This window comes from Alligator sinensis, unplaced genomic scaffold (genome assembly GCF_000455745.1).
Source record: "Alligator sinensis unplaced genomic scaffold, ASM45574v1 scaffold91_2, whole genome shotgun sequence".
In the NCBI taxonomy this organism is placed as follows: Eukaryota; Metazoa; Chordata; order Crocodylia; family Alligatoridae; genus Alligator; species Alligator sinensis.
Genome location: NW_005842529.1, coordinates 445221 through 469523, shown reverse-complemented (window position 1 = coordinate 469523; position 24303 = coordinate 445221). Strand labels below are relative to the sequence as shown.

General features: G+C 42.6%; 1 protein-coding gene across 1 annotated transcript in view; it reads left to right on the top strand.

Annotated features, from left to right (window-relative positions):
- LRP6 (LDL receptor related protein 6) overlaps window positions 1–24012 on the top strand; it is a 184686-nt gene extending 160674 nt beyond the window's left edge. Inside the window, exons 15-22 of the mRNA XM_006031797.3 lie at window positions 1357–1566; window positions 2817–2942; window positions 6313–6549; window positions 7857–7967; window positions 9945–10175; window positions 11460–11596; window positions 16006–16103; window positions 18354–24012. Of these exons, the coding sequence (XP_006031859.1) occupies window positions 1357–1566; window positions 2817–2942; window positions 6313–6549; window positions 7857–7967; window positions 9945–10175; window positions 11460–11596; window positions 16006–16103; window positions 18354–18645 (1442 nt within the window). The 3' untranslated portion in view covers window positions 18646–24012. The remainder of the gene's footprint in view (window positions 1–1356; window positions 1567–2816; window positions 2943–6312; window positions 6550–7856; window positions 7968–9944; window positions 10176–11459; window positions 11597–16005; window positions 16104–18353) is intronic.
- The last annotated feature ends 291 nt before the right edge of the window (window positions 24013–24303 follow it).

The window sequence follows — 24303 nt, the reverse complement described above, 5'->3', positions numbered from 1 at the left end:
TATACGGGGGGTGGAGGTGGGGGCAGGAAGCGAGGTTTTAAGCGTAGGACCTGATAAATTTGTTGAATCAGCATCCACCAAATTTGCGGAGTTATATAGTATAACCTCAGTTTTTGGGTTTTTCAAGTGTTAAGTTTCTAGCTGTTTGGATTGTGACAAATGCATCTGTTTTTTAAACTTAAATGCTGTATAATTTTTCTTCCTAAGGCCCCTGGCAGGCATTCCATTTATCTCACATGTTAATCACACAGTAAATTGTAACATGCCCCACATGCAATGAATTTATCACACCGTAAAATGGCAAAACAGCCACAAAGATGTTCCCATGGCCTAGCATGTTTCCAGCATGAGTCCTCTTGTGTCCCAAACCTGGGAGCTGCCCAGAAGTGATAAGCTGATCATCAGGATTGGGCAGGGAGCAGCCCTAACCTCTCTTCCCACCAGCAGTTGTGAAGTTGGGATCTAAGGAATTTTAGGCCTTATCCCAAACCTTGCATGTCCTACCATACATGTGTGGTATGGCAAGTCACATAGTTTAAGGGTTGGGCCTAAAATTCCTCAGACAGTCATGTGATTACATTAACATTTGCCAGGGGCCTAAATCTGCAGATAGTCTTCACCAGTAGTTCTAGGGACTGGAGTGAACTGCACTGCTTGGAGTACTAACCCTGAGATTTAACAACAACCATTTAAAAGTCACATACCCAATTTAGTACAGTCATTCAGCCAATGTACTTCTCCATCAGTACTCGGGGTTGTTTGCTGACTGAGGATAAATTTTCACAAGGGAAAAAGCCGTGTTCTAATTCAAGCCAGCTAACACCAGTTAATCTCTTAATGAAGGCAAAGCAGTTTGTTTTAGCAAGTTGAAATAAAGGTTATGGGAAAGTCAAGAGTTTATGTAAACCTCATAACTCTTGTGAAAACTAAACTACCTCTTCTTTAGGATTTTATCTCATCTCCATTAGTTAACACCTGAGGACCAAACTAAAAAATTCAGACACCTGCACAAAACTTAAAATGGTTTCTGATCATTCACATGTGGCTTGGGGAGAGTAAAAAATACACATTTCCCCTCCATATTACTGAAACTCCTGATGTCATGAAGGCTAAAACCCAAAACTTCCACTGTGTATGTTTTTCTTCTCTTAGTTCCAGCTCTTTATAGAAGGCAATAATGCATTTGTGTGCCCACTGAAAATGAAAAAAAAAAGGGTGTAATTTAAATCCACCATGCTATGAAGGATACTAAGCTGTGCATGTGTATAGCATATTTATTGTATCTTTGTAAAATATATGTTTCTGGTGTTGTCCCAGTCTTTTCCTATTGTTTAAACTACCACTTCCTTTCCAAAGGTGCAAACCGAATTGTTTTAGAAGACTCCAACATTCTGCAGCCTGTCGGACTGACAGTATTTGAAAACTGGCTCTACTGGATTGATAGGCAACAGCAGATGATTGAAAAAATGGATATGACTGGTCAAGGAGGACGCACAAAGGTGCAAGCTCGCATTGCTCAACTCAGCGACATTCACGCTGTTAAGGAACTCAATATCCAGGAATACAGTATGTACCAGTCCCATCATCAAGAACCAATCATAACTTGTGGGGATGTGGCCAGGGAGTAGCAAAAGGCACACAAGACTTTTTCTTCCATACAACATTGATTGAAATCCAGCTTGGGTCACTAGTGGCTAAAACTTAACATCATTGGATGTCTCTTCGGTGTCCTGTGTGGAATTAGTTGAGTTTTCTTGGTACGTTTGGCAGTGGGCAGGGTCCCATCACAAAATCCTGTGGCAACCTGATGGGTACTTCTACAAAGCATGAAGGAGTGATCTAGAGACAGACTGGCATATCTTGTTGCTCCCTGAAGTGGTGTCCCAGATCAAGTTTTGTGTGGCAGAGTGGTGTAGTCCACAACTGCGTACTTTATCTGTTTAGAAGACTTTAGTTCAGCACCTGTCATTGAAAGTTAATAGGGCAGAAACTTCCTTATCCAGACTTAAAATTAGCAGGGAATTGACTGAGCCCTCAAAAGGCACCGCAGTCAACTTAGGGGAAACAGTCACCAGTTAATATAGGCTATGTGGTATATCTTGAGCTGGAGAAATTTTACAGAATCTGCCTGGGGATATTTTAATTAAAGCCTCAGCACAGCCTACCACTAGCTTTGTTTGTTGTTGATCACAATAAATCTGTCAAGGATTTCAAGAAGTAGGTCATCCTTATTAAACATTAAAATGAAAAGACATTTATCTAGAGCCTTTTTATTTGAGTTTTGGAGACAGTCTGTAGACCTTAAACTTTGTGAATCAGAAAAGTTGTTTTTTTAAATATAGCTTTAGATAGAGGGAGAATGGCTTCATGACATCCTAGGTAACTTGTGTTCCTCCAGATCCAGTCCTGCCTATTTCAACAAACAAAAACATAAGGCTTTGTTTACTGTTTAAAAATGTGACATTGCCTGAATGTACATGATGCTTCAGATAACTTTTTCCTTCAAAAACATTTCTAATTAAGCTGTCTTTAGAGCTGCTTCTATTGAAGGCATTTCCCATTTGGGAAGGGAGACAGACTCATGTGCTCTATGCTTATGAGCCACTTCACATGTGTCCCAGCAGAACCCCATTGAAATCACTGAGGCTCTATAGAGGTGTTGGGAATCACTTATTTTGAGCCTGTTAGGGGATCAGCCTCATAAAAAGTGAACCTGAACAGTTTTCCCCTCATTAATTTCTTCTCTTGTTTTAAAAATAACAATCAGATTCGTGGAAGTGGTTAATTGCATACAAATGTTGTTTTTAAAATTCCAGGACAGCATCCTTGTTCTCAAGATAATGGTGGGTGTTCGCACATCTGCATCGTGAAGGGAGATGGTACCACTCGTTGTTCTTGCCCAGTACATCTTGTCCTACTGCAGGATGAACTGTCCTGTGGAGGTGAGTCCCTCCAGTTGTCACTGAGCCCGAGTTAGGATCAACTGCATGTTAGCTTCAGGTTTCCATGTAGGGGGTCCTTTATAGAGGTAGGCGAGCACTGTGAGAGAACCAATTGTCTTGTACTACTGCTCCTTTACTTTTTGATACAACACCGTTGTGGGCTTTTTGTATCACCCCACTGTTGGCCCTGTGGGTGGTGTTCATTATCTTTGAGGTGAGGATACCAGTAATTTCTTAAATAACAGATTTCCATTTGTCTTTACATATTAAAAGGATTCTTATTTCGGGGGGAGGGACAGAGGGGTTATTATGATTATTTTATTCTGTTCTGTAATACCATCTGAAACACCTGGGGTGGGATTTGCTTTTTTCCTTTGTTGGTTTGACATTTTTTGTTTGGCACATGAAAAACCTGAATTGAACAGGACTGTTTTTGTTTAATCTGTGCCATCTTCTCAAGTTCTTTAGCATGTACTCCAGAATGCATGTTTGTGTGTTCTTGTCAGGGTCATTGATGCTAAACACAGAGTTCTTTTCACTTCAGCAGCTATTTGAGAGCCAGCAGAGATCCAATAGAATACTGCTTCTTTGATACCCATGTAAGAAGCATGTCAGTGTATCTTTGGGGAGGTGCACAGTAGGACTTGAAAAGCATAATTCATATTTTATAGCAAGATCTCCACCCCAAGTGGGTTGAATTTGGGATCTCAGAATGCTTTGGTAAATATGAATAGTAGACACAGTAGTTCTGGATATGCCTTGGCCTGAGCCATTCCCAAATTCAGGGACTAATCGTAGAATCCTAGAAAAGCAGGGCTGGAATGGACCTTAAGAGGTCATCTAGTCCAATCCACTGCTTATGGCAAGATCATCCCTATCTAAACTATCCTAGAAAAATATTTGTATAACCTATTCTTAAAAACTTTTTAGTTACCAGGAATAAATGCCAGAAACCTCAAAAACACCCTAATTTGCCACACATAAAGCAGGGCAGTGAGGGCACTGTCAGTGTCCTACCACTTTCAAGGATGGGAAGTTGTTGTTAAAAGATGCTTGAGAGATCCAAGGAAGTGGACTATGGCCCTCCTCTCCCTGCAACAGAGAAAGGCAAAAACACTCACAGTTCATGCCACTTTGATCACGTGGTGAAATTCCTGCTTGATTTCAGATGTGGTGATCCAGGAACCTCTGGGTTTTTTGGTTCCAGCAAGAGCATCAGCACACCTTGGTGTGCTGATCCCAGGTGCGATGTGTAGGGGGGATACGCAGATGCACATGCACCTCCTGCAAAAAGGCACCGCCAATACTGGCGCTCGCCACTTGCCACCCTGCTGCTGGCACTGCCAGTGGCATCTGTGGGTGGTCCATGATCACCCCTGGCTGCCACTGCCACTGCCAGTGGGTGATCGCCGTCCACCCCCCACCCTGTCAACAGTGCCAGTGGTGTCTGTGGGACCTTCCTGCTGCTGCCAGCACAGTTGTGCCCCCCAGCTGCCAGGGGCACATCATTCATGGCTGATTCTTAGCCTTGACTGCAGTCAACACCCAATGCTTCTGAAGGTGAAAAAAAAACCCTGATAGATATAGCAACAGGAAGGGGAAAAAAAATTCCCAGCACTATGTAGCAAAGAGTTAAGCCCAGTAGAGTGGGAAAACCAAATATCCTCCACTCTTCAATTTGGGGATTGCAGACCCAACTCTATGCATCATACATCCTGAATGGAGACCCAGAATTCCCTTTTCTGTCATTTTATCCCCTCCGTAAATTTATCTCAGCTCCTTTAATCTTTCATAACTAGGCTGGTTATTATGCTCTGCTTCAGTCTTCTGCTGTTGAATGTGGTCCTCTTCAGTTTCCACCTGCTCTGCTCTGGGCTGCAGAGCTCTTGTCATGATCCCTGACCAATATGTATGTTTGAGTGAGGGGAGAGGAGGTGGAGGATAGAGAGAAGTGGGACTTCCAGCTGTTACTCTTCACAGCACATTCCATGGATTGCTATTCCTAAATCATCCCTGACCAATTACCCAAACTCTTGAAAACCTCCAATGAAGGAGAGGAATAGACTAGACAGTCTATTCCTCTATCTCACTGCTCTTGTAATGAAGAATTTTTTCTTGATGTCCAGTCTAAGTCTACTTTACTGCAATTTCAAGCCATTGCTATGTGTCCTACTCTCTCAAGTTGACTGAATCTCTCTTTGCCCTTGTTGTGCCTGGTCTGTAGGCTGTGGCCCAGAGAGAAGACTGATGACCCAGGAGACTAATCTGGCAACTTCTTGCCTAAGGCAGGATAGATTTGTGCTTTCTTGCCTGTCTTCAACTCATGCAACACAAACTGAAAGCAAGAGGCATAAGGGGACTAAGTAAAATTTTTGCTCTGAATTTTAAGGCCATGTTTATTTTTATTGCAACTTCCCTCCCCTCCCCAAATAATTGTAACTTCTCTCATTCAATAATCTTTTGCTTTGGGTTGTGCTTATTCCTCCTGCTTCCCCTTTCCTTTCACTCCAGCCTGAAGCTGAGGTGTCATAGAGAACCACAGGAGGTTTCCTCCTTGGTGATACTGCCTTTGTAACTAGTCCCCATTTGGTCAGAGAGGAAAAGTAGAGGTTGAGAACTCTGTTTTTGTGTCACCTTCCTGAGTACATTTATTGTGCAGTTCACTAGCCATCCAGGCGACGTGTGGTCACACGTTGGAATAAGAACTAACATAATCCAGATACTTTTTGAGAGCAAACTTAATACTAGGCCAGAAAAAAAATGGCCTCTTAGTTGGAAAAAAAAAGAAATGCATGCTTACTACATGAGATTAACAGTTAGCATAGTAAATGTTAAGTAACTGCTAACAGCTGTGTTGAAACAGCAGTTGAGTAGATAGAGCAATTTTTTGTCTGTTTAAAACAAGTCTGACTGAACACAGTTGTAAAGGGCACATAACTAGACATTGAGTCACAGCGCATCCATCTGCAGCACATTATTGAACATTAAAAAGAAAGTGAGCCATCTTTTGTGTACACAGTGGGATTGTGGGAAGGGGTGGAGAAGAAGAGTAGAGCTCTTCTTGTGTGACTTCAAGTGAAAACCTTTGAAGGCTTAAAGAAGTACAAGGACAGGGTGATGTTGGGAAGAGTGGGAGGAAGGGAATTGTCCTGTGATTTCTGTGTGCATGTGTGTCCCTTTCCTGTCATTTCAAGTCAAATGGTACTTTAGTCACATGAGCCTGCACTCTGGCATATGGAGCTCAGATTATTTTTCCAGTACTGAGAGGATGTGTTTGTCAGCCTGATTCCCTGATCCCTCCCTATGAAGATGTGCTGCTTATGGACATGGACTTTTAACTTATTGCATTCATTTTTTTTTCTATTTAAAGAACCCCCAACATGTTCCCCTCAGCAATTTACCTGTTTCACGGGTGAGATTGACTGCATTCCAGTGGCTTGGCGCTGTGATGGATTCACTGAATGCGAAGACCATAGTGATGAGAAGAACTGTCCTGTATGCTCAGACTCCCAGTTCCAGTGTGAAAGTGGGCAGTGCGTAGAGAGCAGTCTCCGGTGCAATGGAGAGGCAAATTGTCAGGACAACTCAGATGAGAAGAACTGTGAAGGTATAAAGGGTGCCGTGCTCTGCTATTTGACACCTTGGGCAACTCACTTCTCTGTCTCCATCCTTCATTTTCTTCAGCAAAACAAGAAGGGAGATATAGACCTCCTTTGTAAAATACCTTGAGGCCTTAGACTCAAGGTATCCCTCATTAGATTTAAGACACTTCCCAGAAAATACCAGTTCTTAGCTTTCACACCTTTTTTGTCTATGGTAAAATAATAGAACAGTTCTTCTATTGCAGAGAACTTAGAAACACCCCAGTAGGTCAGAAAGTTTTTGACACTGGGGATTCCTGTTTGAAATCTCTGGGTTTCTCTTGTGAATCGTGCAGATGTTTGCACACACAGCGGTGCTAGTGTTGCACAGCACTGTGCAGCACCAGCTCTCACTGGGTGCTGTGGTACCCTAGCTGAGAATCACTGCTATAAGAGCTAGATATTGATTTATTGCCAGCTGTAAAAAAACCCCCAAACAAACAACTGAAAACACACAACCTTGGATTAAATGAATCCTGATAATAGGTAAATGAATACCTTTTTACTACATAATGGATGCTGTGTCTAACAGTTAATCATAATGACTTATTGTATTGTAGCTGTATAATACAGAGCTAAGAATGGAGACAGCTTGAGAGATCTTTTTGAGGATGTCTTCCACCTGCAACCTCCAAAAAACCGCAAAATTCAAAGTGCTGTAAAGTAATAGTCATGACTGGAAAAACAAATGATTTTTGTCTTGTGAGGGTTCCACATTCCTTGTGAGTTTTGCTGACCAGGGAGAGGATAAGAAAGAAAGAGTGAGAAGGAAGAAGACCATGATGGAAACAACCAGAGGAACTTTAATCTTTCTTAAAATAAGCTTTTTAGTTTCATAGCTTGATATAGATTTTTTTAATAACAATTATTTTTGCAGTCGAACCACAAATATTGTTATAAGTAGCAATGGTAACTAGAGGCTGCTTCCTGCCAATTCTATAATAAACCTATTGTGGGCTAACTTCCTGTAATTACTAGAACCCTTGTGCCTTTGACTTTATATAGTCAAGCTATACCTATAACCTTTTAAATAGGAAATAATGCCTTCAGGTCATCACTTTAAGCCTCTCTACAACCAGGAACTGCATTTTATGCAAGTTTGTCACTGGGGATAAATATTGTGCCTTGAAATACTACCGAGAATAAAACTGGCATCGGGTAATTTTTTTGTGAGACTTCGGGTTGTGTGTCTTAGTGACTTGCCTGCTTGATTCTGTTTGAGAGTCAAAATGACTGATAGTTAATATTTCTGGACTTTTTCTTTCCCTCCCAGTGCTCTGTTTAACTGATCAATTCCGCTGCACTAGTGGACAGTGCATTGGAAAAAACAAGAAATGTGATCACAACTTGGACTGCAGTGATAACTCAGATAAGCATGGATGCTGTAAGTTTACAAGCTGTGATTAGAGACTTGGTTGCTGTGAGGGAAAACTGTTGCTTCCTTCCTTCCTTCCTTCCCCACCCTCCCCCCAGTGCCTCCCAAGTGAATTAGAATTCACTCTCAAACTACTGATAGAGCCACATGCATTAATTCTAAGGCAAGTTCTCCTGCCTCATGGGTTGCCCAGTAACTAATATACAGGCATCATTATTAACCACAGAATGAAAAAAGCTAAGTAGCATCTGGCCTTTTTTTGCATGAAAATGTATACTGAATACAAAGTCTTAAATGCAGAGCTATCTAAATATTCTTCCACTGATATTTTTAGATATTTTAATGTAAATTTTGCTTTATTATATTATGCTTGTATGTCCAAAGGAGAAGTGCTTTTCTTTCCTATAAGGGTCTCATCAATGTTCTGGTGGGGCTGTCAAAACCATTCTTCTCTGTTTCATAAGTCTCTCATCCAAAGAATTCACAAGCAGTTCTTCTAGAATCAGAATTTAAAAAAAAGAGCTATGTACAATTTAGCTATTCCCATTGTTATGATAAATAATGATCCACTTGTATTAATCACATCTGTCTGTGCATAAACATCCTAAAACATTTCTGTTATGTCTAAAGCTTGGTGCAATTATCTGCCTAGTTTATAGCTGTAGATTACAGTTTATGGAACACGATATCCCTTGTGTCTGCCTGCCTTGAAACCTCTAGGGCTATAGAGGAAAAGAACAGGCCAACCAGAACAGATTTCAGCCTTAAGTTCATTGTCATCACTCGATGATTAGATATTGTGACCAGGGAGATTTGTCCATCAGTTCCAACAGAAGTATATACTGCAGGTAACAGACATAATTAACAGGAAAAAACAAAAAAATGAAGTCAAAGTCAGCAGCTGCAGTCTCCCTACCATGGGGGTGTATTGGGTGCCCCCACAGCTGGGAGCCCTGTCAACTGATGGGGGTTCCCAGCTGCAGGAGTTTTCTTATTGTTAGTGTGGGGGGAGCCTGGGATCGGGCTCCCCCTGCACAGGCAATAAGACATGATGAGATCTGATTCATGATCCAACAGTCACACCTTCTGTCTAGCACGTGTGGCAGGACAGGAGATGCGATTGTGTAGATCACGCATTAGATCCCATCATGCCTTTACCTGCACATGTAAAGCAGCCCACAGACTTATGCATACAACATGTTACATTGATCTGTCATATCTTCCTCTCTTTTTAAATGGTAAAGGAAAAGTTATGTCCATACATGCACTGAGATAGAGTTGTAGTTAATGACTTACTTTCTTCTCTGTAAATTTGGGAGACAAGCAGATGGAATAAAGTGTGGATGCAGAGGTTAGGGGGCAAGGGATTGTGTGATTAAGGCAGCCCCTCATTAGAGGATAAGAGATTAGACAACAAATAAAATATGTAGAATAAAATATGTACCCAAAAGTATCACTGCTTAGAGTTTCATGCTTTCAGAAAAGCTGGCTGTATCTGACTACTTATGCACTTGTTCTGGCATCTTCTCTCAAAAATACCACTTCTAGGACTGATGATCAGATATGGCTGCTACCACAATTTGGGGCATGTTAGGTATTTTTGGAAATGCCAAGTGCCGAATCGTATGTTGCTGCCATGTGTCTGTTCTTTTGCATCTGTAAATGCTAAGCCCTGATTAATAAGCCTCTACTGAGCAGAGATGGGGGAGTAGTGGTATGTAGCACAATTAATTAGAACTTTAGCCTTTTGTCCTAGGTTAATGCGCTGCTTGGGTCAAATGTGAAAAGCAATTGTGTTTAATGACAAGTAGGAATGTAATCCTAGTCCCTAGTGGCTATTTATTCATGACACAGGTTTAATTAGGAGACTGTAATAAATTGTGAATAGTATAGGCTTCCAGTTTTTCTCTGAATACTAGTCTTAGTGCAAATAAAGTTATTGGATCAGACACAGTTTTAGAATGTGATTTTCCTCTTCTCTTTCAGACACAACAGAGGAGCCAGCACCACAGCCCAACAACACCATTGGCTCAATTATTGGAGTGATCCTTACTGTTTTTGTTGTGGGAGCAATGTACTTTATCTGCCAGAGGGTTCTGTGCCCACGTATGAAGGGGGATGGGGAAACGATGACCAATGACTACGTGGTACATGGACCAGCCTCTGTACCTCTTGGTTATGTGCCTCACCCAAGCTCCTTGTCTGGGTCACTCCCAGGTAAGTAACAAGGTACCTAAGCAATGGGTTCCTTAGTCTGTCTTTTGGCATCACATAAATATAACACAAACTATTGTAGATCCACAGCAACAGAGTACAGGTATGCGCTGGGTCCAATTCCAATGTGCTAATTCCAGGGATCTGCCCATTGGAAGGTAAGGTTGTGAACTCTCTGCTGTTTGTTAATCAGTTATTTGACTTAAATGGCTATGTCATGCACAAGCCATGAACACTCAACAGAGCTCTAAGTTCCAATTTGTGCATGTACCTGGGGGATTATGATTTCCACTATTGAAATTCAGCCTCTTCTGAGACCAGCACCCACAAAGCAATACAACAGCCTTAGACTCTGGAGACAGATATTCTGTTTTCTCGTGGAAAGTTCTGTATGGCCTTTTAACAAGAAACCATAGTGACCTTGGTTTCCTCTCATCTGGGAATAGGGTTACAACTTTGTACTGCTATTTGATGCTGGTATTTAGAAGGCTTCAGAGAACTAAGATTTGGTTATATAAGCAGTTAATCTTTAATTTAATGTGCATGATTTTTGTATGTCTTTGTTTTATAAATGAGCTTTCCGTGTTAGTGCCAAGTCTTTTTATTAAAATATGAACTCTTGTGCTTTTGCTTCGTTTTGATCCAGAACTCAGAACTAAAGTTTTTCCTATAACTGATCTTTCCAAACCTATAACACAGTTAAAACAATGCATCAGCCCCTTCCACCTTCCTGTAATTAGGCTGCTTTTCAGAGGGGGCTCTGAGAATAGTTCTTGTTTATAATCTGAAGCACACTTGCAGGCCTCTCCCTTTTCCTCCTGGGTTTCCACCAGTCCCACTTAGTTGTGTTTCATAACCTCTCCTTGTGGAAGGGAAAGCACAAACCCTCTTTCTTCTCTCACGCATTTCAGGCCTTTGACTGAGACAAGGAGCATTGGCTTTGTGTGTTCTCAAGCAGAGCAGTAATGCTGCAGTGCTCTCCAGTCTTTTGAGCAAAAGGAATGTCTCTGTCTTTGCGTGAGCTTCCTGTGCAGCCCCATGCCAGGTCCCAGAGCTTGGCCCATAATAGGTTTAAGCCAACATGTTTATCTTCTGAGTAACTTGATTTCACTTTTCCATCCAGCAGACCAGGATTACTTAATGCAGGAGGCTTTTTTATTTTGAGTTTCAAATGTAAAATGTTTTTATCCTGTAGAAATACTTTAGCATTAACTTTGTCTCTCTGCTCTTCATTTTTACCCTGAAGAGATGATTACTGCTATAAACAGTGTATCTTGTCTTCTTTAGGGATGTCTCGTGGTAAATCTGTGATCAGCTCCCTTAGTATCATGGGAGGAAGTAGTGGGCCACCCTACGACAGGGCCCATGTCACGGGGGCATCCTCCAGTAGCTCCTCGAGTACCAAGGGCACTTACTTCCCTCCTGTAAGTCACATTTTTGTTCTTGGACCATGTTTGCTATATCTTCCAGATAGATGTCTGTGTGTGTGTGAGGCTAGTTTATTGGCAGGTGAAGGTTCTTGTTTTATATTTGTAGTCTTATAAATGCATTTGAATGGAAGAATGTGAGGAAAATGTATACATACAACATGCCTTTTCCCAGTCACAAAGAAATGTTCTGCTTAAAAAAAAGTTCCATTGGATTTAGTGTTGGGGAAAGATGTTGATCTGATTGTCCTAGAGCAGGCTTGTCCAACATATGGCCCGTGGGCCGCCATGCGGCCCACCAAGCCATTTTCTGTGGCCTGCGGTGCTGCGATGTGAAACTAAAGTAAACTCTGTTTACTTTTGTTCCCACCCCTTGTCCCTCCCCCAGCCCCTCAGCAGCTTCCTAATGGCTGCTGAAGGGCTGGGGAAGGGACAGGGTTCCCACACGCACTGCATCAGCTTGATGTTGCCGACGCGGTGTGGCTCCTCCCCTCCCCCCTCATTTCATGGTGTCCCTTCCTTGCCCCACCCCTCCCTTCCTCATTTGCATGCCAGCCTCGCCCTGCGCTGGTCCCCGCCGGCTGCATGCACTGGAGCAGGTTGCAGTGCAGTGGGCGGGCGGGCGCAGGGGGCGTGGATGCTGGCTCGGAGGGATGCTGCATGCGGCCGGGCCTGTGGGAGATGCTGCTGGCGCAGCTGCTGTGGCTGTTGGGCGGGAAGCCGGTGCTGCTCCCGCCTCCCTGTGTCCCTCCATGCCGCAGACATCATGCTGGGGGTGGTGAGTTGCAGGCCCTGGGGAGGGAGGGACCCCTGCCGCTTGGGCTCGGGCTGCCCCGGGGGAGAGGGAGCAGGGGGGGGTCCCTTCACATCCCACACCCCCCTGTAGAGTCCCCACATGTCCCCCTGGCTGCTGAGCCCAGGTGTGCAGGTATGGGAGCATCCTTGAGGCTGCCCAGGTGGCAGGAAGGACATGGCAGGGTCAGGCGCCACCCCTTGACCCCTGCGCCCCCAGGCTGTGGCCAGACTGGACAGGCCACGTGAGCGCCCGCTCCTACTGGCCCACTGGGTGATAAAAAGTTCATGATCCGGCCCCACATTCAAAAAGGTTGGACACCCCTGTTCTAGAGCTTGTAAAATCACCATAGAGCAGGTCTAGTACAGGCAGAATGAACTTCTCCCATCGTGCCCAACTCAAGCATGTCACGCACTATATAAAAGGCTCACCTGTAAAGGTGAGAGTGTAGTTTGCTGTCCATAACTCTAGTAGAAGCCCTAATTACAATGGCTACCTTCACACTATTAGGGTGTGGACCAAATAACAATTGAACTGTTTCAAAATGTCAGAGATTGAGAACTGGTTCACAATTGTGTGAAGTGTGTGGCTTTGACAGCAAGGTATGGAGTCATCTCCCAGCACACAAGTATTGTGGGGAGTGCTCGTACCCAGTTTTTGGAATCCCCAGGGGTGTGGGACCTGTGGGTGGGGGCAGCTTCACTTTTCTGCTTTCCATTCTCATATAAACATAAGTTCAGTAGGCTTTCAGTAGCCTGCAAGTCCAGGTACAGACATTACACTTTTATCAGTACAAGTGATAGGAAACTGGTGTATACCCATAACAAAAGAGAAGTTTGGCACTGGTTTAAAAATGGCAGAATCCAGTCTAAGATTTTCCTTCTCCACCAACAGGCAGATATGTGTTCTGTTCACTACTGAACTAAACTACGCTGCTTACAGAAAACCACGTAACTTAGATCAGTTCTGCCTCAGACTTTTTGAATGTTTGTACTTAGCCCAAATGACAGAAATCTGCAAAGTGCTTGCCTGACTCGGGACAGAAGGAAGTGTTTAGACCCATGCTTTTTGATTCACAGGGACTGGATGGATATGATGATGGGCTGCAATTGAGTAGGGAGTGAGGGTAGAGTTAGGTGTTACAAAGATAACTTTTATTAAACAAACAGTTGAAGGGAACTGATTGATTTAAAAAAAAAAAAAAGGCCCACCAAAATGGGCAGAAAAAGAAAGCAGTGGAGCTCTGCCTACAATACTAGAAAAGCCAGTTGCTTCAGTGTAGGCAGCGAGGGGCAATGCAGTGTTGGGGGTGCTTGGAGGACCAACCAGACCTGTGTCCCAGGACACATAGTGTCCACCAGTTCACAGTGAAATGATTCAACATATTGTATTTTCTCGCATATAGTGGACACCTAGCCTACCAGAATTGGGGTGCATGTAGGAAATCTGTTTTGCCAGAAAAGAGGTATGCCTAGAGAGCCTGTACATGCTATCCAGCTACCAAGATGGCTGTCAAAATGACAGTCCTGTGTTAATCCTCTCACAGCCAGGTATTGGCTTGGTATTGTAGCTTGTGCCTGAAGCCAGGAAGTTCCTGCTACCTGTTGTCTTACCCAGACTGTTGTCTGGGATGCCACACTCCCTAGACACTGGCATTTATACATATAAATTTGTCTACTCCAACATGCCCAAAATCCAGCGTATCAGAGCAGACTCGATTAATCAAGTTTGTGGAGCACACAAACTGACGCGCCCAGTGCTGTGACATACATTTGTATAAATGGTGAAATTTGTCAGTGCTAAGAAAATAGTGGCAGTACGCTTTGAAACAAATACACTTTCAATGTATTTTAGTTCAAAAGCGTACCACCACCATTTTCTCAGTGCTGATGTGCATTTCACCGTTCAGCCATCTAGGGAATACATGGTTGCTGGTAGACAGCAACAACAAAAAAATGGAAACAGCATAATATGCAAGGACCAAGAGCTGGTAGAAGTAGACATCTGCTGGTTTGCCAAAGGCATAGTATTCACGGTGACTATCCAGTATTGAACTGCCTTCTTCAGCTTTACTCTTCAGCATCAAAATAGCAGTATTTGTCAGCTCTTTATGTGGAAAGCTTGATAATGACTCAGATAGGTGTGGTATAAACAGAGTTGGCAAGATGCTGAGAAGGTATCTGGTAGGGGCATGTGAAACAGTCTGTATTCAATTTGGATTCAGATTTGGCCCGAATCAGGGGACAGTTATTCGATTAGTTGATTCGGATCACTGTCCCGATTCGGTTTGGCCAAAGCTGAATCTGAAGATTCAGTGCTGATTCGGAGAATCGGTGATTCGGCCATAGACACAGCTTTAAATGTTTTTTTCTACATAACTCGAGGTACCAGGCTCAGCTCGTGAATGCTGAGATGATGGGGCACATGGAGCGTCCAACAGGAGGGTGGGGTGCCCCCTGTGTGCTTGGCGGCAGACCCCCCCCGTGCCCTTCCAACTCAGCGATTGGCCGTGGGGGGACCCCGGGTGCCCCCCCAGACCTAGGAGGCACCAGTCACCGAGCCAGGGGGCAGGGTCCCCTGCGCACTCCATGGCGGACCCGGAAGTGGATGTGAAGTGCTTCTGGTCCATTTCTGGATCCATTGCTGAGCACGCTGGGGACCCCCCCATGCTCCCGTGGGATGCTCCATCTGTCCCACCATCTCAGAATTCATGAGCCACACCTGGTACCTTGCGGTATACAGAAAAAACATTTAAAGCTGTGTCTATGTCCAAATCATCGAATTTCTCCAAATCGCTTCAGAGGATTCTGATTTGATTTGGAGAGATTAAAGGTTCTCCTGATTCGATTCCATTTTGGAGATTCGGCTGCCGAATTGGGCCAAATTTACACCAAATTGAATCAGTGACTAAAGCTTTGCACAGCCCTAGTATCTGGTAACAAAATTTGCACCAAAACAGAAGCCATGTCTTCCATGATGTGCAGCCCTTAACTGACGGTACCTATAAAATAATGGTCTTGAGTATGACTGTAAACTGGATCCAACTGGAGGTCCTTTTGACAGTGTAGTGGGGCTGCTCTTGGTGAGGTAGCTCCTATAAAATACCACAATGTTGCAACCTTCAGAGTAAGATGAGTATAGGGTGCCTCAAAATTCTAGCCCCCTCTGTCTTACTCTTTGGTTGGAGACAGACTAAGAGATGTAATTCTGACAGAAATGCACCCTTGCTGAGGCATTAGGCAATCGGCAGCAGTTCTTATCTGTTGCTTACTGGCAGAAGTTACAGTGATCAAGGCACTGAACATCTGGATTTGCTCTGGCCTTTGGATTCTGTCTCAGTGATGTAAAGGGGGAATGGTGGATTTTGGGCAGTCTCCACTCCATACTCTTGTCTACAATTACGCATCCAAGGTCTTGGTGTGATGGTTGCAGGACTCTATACAAGCGGATTCATCAGGCACCTGCCTAGACTTCTTACATGTACACCATGATCCAGGGGAGTATTTTCTTTAAAGTTGAGTAGAGCTGTCATTGCAAGTGTATTGTTTTTATGTCCTTTTCAATTTTACCATGGCAATTAAAAAAATAAAACAACATGTATTTTTCTTTTAAGATTTTGAATCCTCCGCCTTCACCAGCAACAGAACGTTCACATTACACCTTGGAGTTTGGTTATTCGTCAAACAGTCCTTCTACTCACAGATCCTACAGGTAATTATTATTATGTTAGTTTTCACCAGGATCAGTTTTGAGTTGTCTAAACAGAATAAAAGAAAGTCCATGCCCCAGTTAATTTATAGTCAAAGGGCCTGATGTAGCAAACACTGTTATACAAGTGTTTAACTTTAATCTCTGTAATGATTGTACAAATGTGTTGTATGGGGTTTTTTTACAGGAATTACTCATTTTATCCCAAAGTTATCAATACTGAGTGATGGATCCAGGCAGGGTCCAGTGGTTCAGCTGCACCTCACTTTGTTTCCTGCTCCACCCAAACTTTAGATCCCGTGCAGTTGCCTGAGAGGGGCAGCAGCTGTTCTGTTTGGGCAGCAGTGGGGGAGTCAACTGACTTCATGGTTCATTACCATGTCCCTGATTCCTGCTATTCTCTCTTCACTCCATAGTGTTAACAGTTTTTTAATGGTCTTGAAGTTCCACTATGCAAACTGTCCTTTTTTCTGCAATGTTGCTATCTGGTAGCCATTCCTGATAATGCCTCTCTTCTGTTTTACAGCCTTGCAGACTGTTTTTAACTGTAGCTAAAAACCTTAACTTGTATGGTAATATTACCTCAGACGTAGAAATGACTGACAGTATTAGAGGCACTGTCAAGATACTCAAGAAGGCTAAATTTTATTTTATGAATCTGTATAAGAGATGTACATTTAACTATAATGACTACGAAACTAATGACAGCATATCTTTTGACTGTTTTTGCCTAGTTTGTTGTATTTTTTAAAACTTTATATATAATCTAACACATTCATGCAAATTCAAATAGTTATATTTGTTTTTGTTTTGATTTTAGCACCAGCTCCCTAACATATTAGTAAAGCTTCTAGTTTCTCTTTAACTGCAGAAAAATGTGTTGTTACATGTGGTAATGTGCCACATGTTCTGCACCTCCCTTTACAAAGTCCTGGATTTACCTATGCCTGTACCACACACACCAGTGGTCCTGCTACTTTTATTATTGAAAACTATTTATGCTAGAAACAGTGTTTTGAATACACTGAACACTATTTTAAGTTTTCTGCCCAAATAATCATTTGTATTGCACACTGTCATTTGGGCCTTGGCAGGTTGAAAGAGAGGGAATACACATATGTCAGGAGGGGAAGAGAAGAAAGAATGCTTTAGAGATAATATGTGGATATGTAGATCATCTTACACTCAGTATAGTATAGATTTCACAGCAGGTTTTTATTCATCATAGTTGCTCTTAATTTTTAGAATCCTTTGAAACCTTCAACAGGTTCTTTTACTTTGTTAGGTTTTTTTAATTGTTATGCTCTTACCAATTTTGTGTTTCCTCTTAGTATTGTAAACCGTGGCCTGTTTTCTCTGCTGTTATAGATCCACATACTTTATTAATTTTTTTTATTTCATTTAATGCTAATATGCTCTCTTTGCCAACTCCATAAAATAAGGTTTCGTTTCTCTGCCATAATTTTATGTATTTAATTTCTTTGACTTTCTGCTAGAACTAAAGCAAGAGAGAGGAAGAGGGGTCTAATCCAATGCTATAGGCCACATGATCACACTACCACATGGGCTCCCATGTTGCATGGTGGCACTTGAAATCTCAGAGCCCCAAGATTCCCTGGGACTTGCTCTCCTGCCCCAGGGGCAGGGACAGAAAGCACAAGCCAAAGTGGGGAGTTGGGGGTAGCAGCAACAGTAGTGGGTTCCAGCACCCGGCTGGGAGCCCAATTGGATAGCTCTAGCCTAGAGGAATTGGAGCCCTTCTCTAGGGTATCTGACTTTGGGGCAGAAGTGCTGGCAGTTGTATCTGCTTAGAGTATTATTGCACTGAGCGGTAGACACAAATCACCCACATCTGTATATATAAGCTTCCCCCCCACCTTGTACCCATTTGAAAAATGCTTATCTACAGCACCTGTTGAGCACTTCAGCTCACTTCAGGTATATGTCTTCTGGCTGCTGTGACGTAGATATGTTTCTAGAAAAAAAAAAAGTAGGGGGGAGTGGGGGGATTCTAACTTCTTTCTCTCTGGACTGAAACCAGTGCCTTAAATTTGGTATTTGAAATAAAACATCTCTGCACATACTCAGCACAGCCCTTCCTCTTCAGTCCCTAACACCAAAAATCTCCATTCTGTTATGTACGTCCCCCACTTACCAGGTTGTGAGGCAGTACAGCTTGCGTTGGTGCTGTTGTTTGAGATTTTGTCTCGGTCTGTTTCTCTCTCCGCTAATTCTTTTCTGTGGCCTTCTCAGCTACAGGCCGTACAGCTACCGCCATTTTGCACCTCCTACTACACCCTGCAGCACAGATGTTTGTGACAGTGACTATGCCCCCAGCCGAAGGGTCACAACAGCAGTGGCAAAGGGCTATACCAGTGACTTGAATTATGATTCAGAGCCTGTGCCACCTCCACCCACACCACGCAGCCAGTACCTGTCAGCAGAGGAGAACTATGAGAGCTGCCCACCCTCCCCCTACACAGAACGGAGTTACTCTCATCACCTCTACCCACCACCCCCATCTCCCTGCACGGACTCCTCATGAGCGGACCCTCCCCTCCTTTGACTGCCTCCATTACAACTGTGTAAATACAAAATGTTCATATTGGGAAGAGGGGAGGGAGCCATTGCAGAGGGGGTGAGGCAGGACCAGTGTACAGTTAAGAGTTATTAAATGGGGTGGGGAATATTTGGAGATATTTGTACAGAAGAAAAAAGAGGATATTTATATATTTTCTTAAACAGCATCTGCTGCTTGTGCCATGCGAAGATTTTGTAAAAAAAAAAGAAAAAGATAGAAATTTGTACAAAAAGTTTTTATTTTTGCAAATGGAACACAAAAACATGCCTTAATCCAGTGAAGTGACTGAGCACATTGAAAATGGAAGGACCAGGACGCATTATTGTCCAGCGAGGTGAGATGCGGGGTTCGTCAATACCAAAAAATGTTTAAAATAATAATAAAGAAGTCTGTCTCAGAGCAGCATACCATAGACACTTGGAAGTAGCCAAATAACCTCTACATTAATTATGGAGGGCCGGCAACTAAAGTTAAACTTGAAGAAAACACAGTCAGGACAGATACTAACCTTACATACAAAGGGCTTTACATTTTCTATTGGAATATCACAGATCATAGAAGTGAATACATCATAATTATACACCCATTCTTTTTTCATTCAAATACATTTATATTATTTTTTGGGCCTACACTTGCAATGTTATACCACTTTACAACATTCTCCGTTGCTAGAAGACGAATAATTTTGTTGTGTGCATTTTAAAAAAAAATCCTTCCTTTTTTTCCTCTTTCCTGTGTGTTCCTTGCCCTCTAACCCTGATATCATGTTGTTTCATCCTAATATGCTTATTCAAATACCCCTGGAATTGGGTTAATGAAAAGGTATCCTCTGTCTTTTCGATGTGATGTCATACATACTCTATTTTTGCCTTCTTCATTTTGCCAAACCTGAAGGAGTCCACTTTTGTACCAGGTCAGTGCAATTCTGACATAATTGACAAGGGTAATATGCATGTACCTGAATGATTTTTGTCCCTTTTTAAAAGCAAGTAAGCAAACACACGCACTTGTTTTGATCCAGTGCCCACAAAATGTCAAATATTTTTATACCACATATAATATAGGCAACATATTTATAAACTCTAAATTTAACCATGAATTGTTAGTTTTATTGTAAATGAATCCTATATCCTTGCAGTACTTTCAGTGTATAGTTAATATCATGGTATGCAAATCATATATAAAATATATATATTTTCCTAGTAAGGAAGCATTTAAACTTTGTCAGTGGGGGACAAACGATAAGAAATAGACATTTGGACCATTAGAAATGTTTCTCCTACTGAATTAACTCTTCATGATATGTCCATCTTAGGCCATTCTTCTCAGTATGATTTCTACATTACCATCTCTTTGGCATGGTTTGGGTTTAATACTTCAGTATTAACCACTGTGAGTGTCAAATTTAAAGTTACTCTTAACCAAATCGTTTTCTATTAACAACCTGCATTTTTGTGTATCTCCTTTGTGTAGCCCTCCTACCTCCCCCCAGCAATTTGAAAGGGATAGTGTGTGTTCATTTTTTAAAAATACTTGCATGAGCTGAAGGGCAATATATGATCTTACAAACTCCTCCTGACCCCAATGCAGCATTTGAGTTTGACTACCTAACCTAATGGAGCTCACATTGGATCTTATCCTGGGTGACATTAAGCATTTGCCACGCTACGCATCAGACTAAATCTGACCTCTTGCTATAGAGGGTTCTGAGGGACTTCTGCCTTGTAGTCCTGGGACCTAGTACCAAGGTAATCACTCTGCATAGGTACCCAAATGGGTTTACTGCTCTGTTATGCATTTCCCAATCAGTTTTTACTATGAGATGCAGGCTGGAAATATGGTCTGATTTTCAACCTGTATTTTTCAGGAAATTTTGAATGACACTTGCCACTGCTACAACTCTGTATGACTGTTGGAGCCTCTCTCAGTTTCAGCTTCAAGGGAAATGATGAAGTTTAGAATTCTAGTGGTAGTAAAGGACCTTTCTAATAATTGATCATACCCCAGGAAGATTTAAAACAAAGTACCCTCAGACTATTGGAATTTTCGTCAAACTATTGGAAATGATCTTAAAGTCAGGTGCACTAACTGCACTAATGTCAGCCCAGGTGATGCTTCATTCTAGGTACCTAAGAATTTTGGTACTTGTTCCTTTGGCTCTTCCTTTTGGTGAAGAAACTTACTTGTGATCTCCAGTAGGATGGACATTGAAGTTATTGTGAACTCTTAGGGGGATGCCAGTCTATTTATATGAAGAGCAAGGGGGGGGTGAGGAGAGGCCAGGTGCCGATCAGAATTGAGACCTCTACGCTGTTTACATTTTTTTAAATGTGCAGCATTCTGTGTGGGGTTCACATGTGGAAACTTGCACTAATGAACTCAGAAAAATATTGCATTGTTGTATCTCATTCCATTTGCTTTGTACTGCGATGGCAGTGGTCTTTTCTTGCAAGATACTTCTTAAGTGTGCCAATTTCTGTTTGAAAAATTCTTGAGGTGGTTAAGCTTAAGATGTGGTACCCTCTTCCAGAAGGTTCAAAACTTTTACTGATTTTCTTCATGTAAGGTATCATTGCTGAACCTGATTACAGTGAGGCCTTATTGTAGAAGAATTAGCTCTTCCCCTTTGGACAATAATGCCTGACTTCTGTATGGATTTAAACCCAAATAGAACTCCATTGAAGTCAACAGGATGGAAGTAGAAGTCAATGTAGAATTGGCAGCGATATATTTTGATCTAAACATTTAACTTTGTGCATTATGTACTTAATTTGCATCTTCTGTTCTTTTGATGAGTGAAACATTCGTATAAGGAGGGGAAAAATGGACAGATGATTTATTGCACTACAAAAAGCCAATGCAGAGAGCAGGTTGTTTCTCTGTTCTGATTTACCAAAGAATTTGTGTAATGGGAAACTTGAAACCAATTTTCAAGCACAAATATCTTACCATAAATTTTAGAGGAAAATCTTAATGAGCTGATGATCTGTGAAATTCCTAGTAATCAGATGCCCAAGGTACAGAAGCATCACTACAGCTCTTGGCCCTGTTGACACATTCCTAGTTAGCCAAAGGCTGATTTGACACTGAACAGCTTCTGTTTTTCCTTCCTCTCAGCAAATCACCTCCTGCCTTCTGCCTCTCAGTGAGGAGCATGTGCTTTGCTATTTCTTAAATGGACTGAAATGAAGGCCTGCAAACAGTCCTGTGCATGCTAGCAAGGTTTGTAAGTGGACCAGCTCACTTTATGTGTGAAAGTTGTCCCATTGTAATGATTGGCATTGCTCCTGTGCCTAAAGTTAAGCATGTACTTAAGTACCTTTATGAATCAGACACCCAGAGACTAGGGCATTTTATTTGTATGCATAATATATAGTTTTCCAGAGATCTTCCCACTTGAATGTCTGTAGCAGAAAATCAGTACATGGAAATAAACCCAGGGGACATTTCAGTAAACACAAGTGTGGGATTGGAGTCTTCACACTTATAACTGCAGATCTGCATTCTGAATCACAAAAAAAATCAAACAAAATGTGGCTTTTCATGTATATTCCTTCTGTATGATATTGCATTTTGCAGGGAGCACGTATAATTAAAAAAAAACAAGAACATCTACATAGATACAAAGAACTATAGAGATGGAATACTTACATTCTGTTTCCCAGTTTTAGTATTTTAAATCTTAAAGGTCTCATTTCCATGAGTCCAGAATTCATCCAAGCCACTCACATATCTGAAGAGGCTAAATGAATTGTTGTTTACAAAGTATGCAAATGATCCAGTTTACACAAAAGGGGCATATTTGCTGAGGGAGCTGTAACTTCCTATTTCCTGTTCTAAAACTCTGTAGTCATAGGTAAGGTACACAGAATGCAAAGCCAATCAAATTATCTTGTACAAAACCTCCAATCTGGAAGGCTCATCTCACCTTTCTACCAAGAGGTAATGGCAGGTAGCATAAAGCTGTCTCATCAACAAGGACCCGGGTTTTCCGTTTCCCATGGAAAAATGGAGAAAACCATGGATTCCCTATTTTTATTGGAGAAAACGTAGATTTCCCTTTTTAGTAGAGAAATCCAAGGATTCTCTGCTTTTGCAAAGAGGTCTTGCAGGCTGGCACAGCTCCAGCCTGCAAGAGCCGAGGAAACCCCCAGCCCTGCCTGGAGGGGGAGGGAGAGGAGGGAGGGCAGGGCCTGAGCCTCTGAGGCTGCCAAGGCCGGGCTCAGGCTCAGACTCGCCCTTCACCCCTGGAGCATAGAGGTACATTGGGGCTGTGGGGCAGGACTGGGGAAGATGGTTGGGGGCTGAGGGAGCAGGGGGTGGTGCCAGCCCCAGGCAGCACATCACAGCTGGGAGCAGGGCCAGGGGGTGAGGGCAGGGGTGCCCCTCTGCAGGGGGCTTTGCAGGCAAAAGCAGGGCGCAGTGTGGTGGTGCCCACCATGTGCAGGCCACACACATGCCACCTGGTGGCCTGCACAGGGGAGTGGGTTAAGGGAGGCTAGCATGTAGCTGGAGCAGAGCTCCGAGGCCAGCTCTGCAGCCACAGCGAGGGATGGTGGGGGAGGGGGCTCACACGCAGCAGCTGCTGCCGCTTACCTGGAGGCCCGTGATGGTGGTGACAGCCACTGCCTCCAAAACCTCCCGCTGCTGCTGCAGAGCTGTGCCCGGAACTGTGTGGCCGGCCACTGGGCGGCAGTGGCAGCGTGGTGGTGGCTGGACAGCATGCAGCCATCCCCACCACCACCCCGCGCTGCACCCCTGCCACTGGCCATACAGCTCCAAGCGCAGCTCCGTGGCAGCAGCGGTAGTTTTTGTAGACAGCGGTCATCACCGCTGGCACGGGCGGCTGCTGCTGCTTACCTGAAGCAAAAAACAATGTACAGTAATTGTCTATAATGTTACTAGAAATTTTAAATATTGGACAATTTTCCAGAGCTTTATGGGATACAAAGGCAAACATGTTTTTGGAGCTAAGAGATCAGTCTCCAAAATTTTTCAGAATCATCAAAACTGTCCATTCTGAATTTAGTCCAGAGGTTGTCTCAGTAAAACATGATTGTCATGGGCAGGGATTTGTGGGAAGTTTTCTGCACAACCTTCCTTTAAGTGAACACAAAAAGGCTGAGGCGGCCTGGTTTATATTGGCCGTAGCCTCAAACCAAACAGTTGAGTCAGTAAGGGAAATCAAATATATCTTTTGTAAAGAGGATACCACCAGTCTTAAGCTAAACTATCCTTGTTTGCAAGTGAAGGATCTGGTGCTGCTTTCAGATATTTAATCTCTTTTGTTTCTATATATTTTTAATTAATCCTTTTTTGTAAGCTTTAATTGCTGCTTGTCATTGTCTTAAAGCCAGCTGGTGTCTCTTGTTCATCAACTTTGGTACGATGGTGCTTTGCAAGGATGTATTTATATTATAGTGACCAACATTTGGTCATCCCTGTTCACCCCTTCGCTAACCTTTATTTTGTAAAATAAAGTGCTTTACTTATAAGCTGTATATAAACCTTGTACAAAACTCCTTTTCAATTATTACTATAAACGGAATTGTAACAAATAAAATGTTGATTTTTATAATAAAACTGAGTGTGGAAAATATAAAAGAGGTAATTTTAATTGTG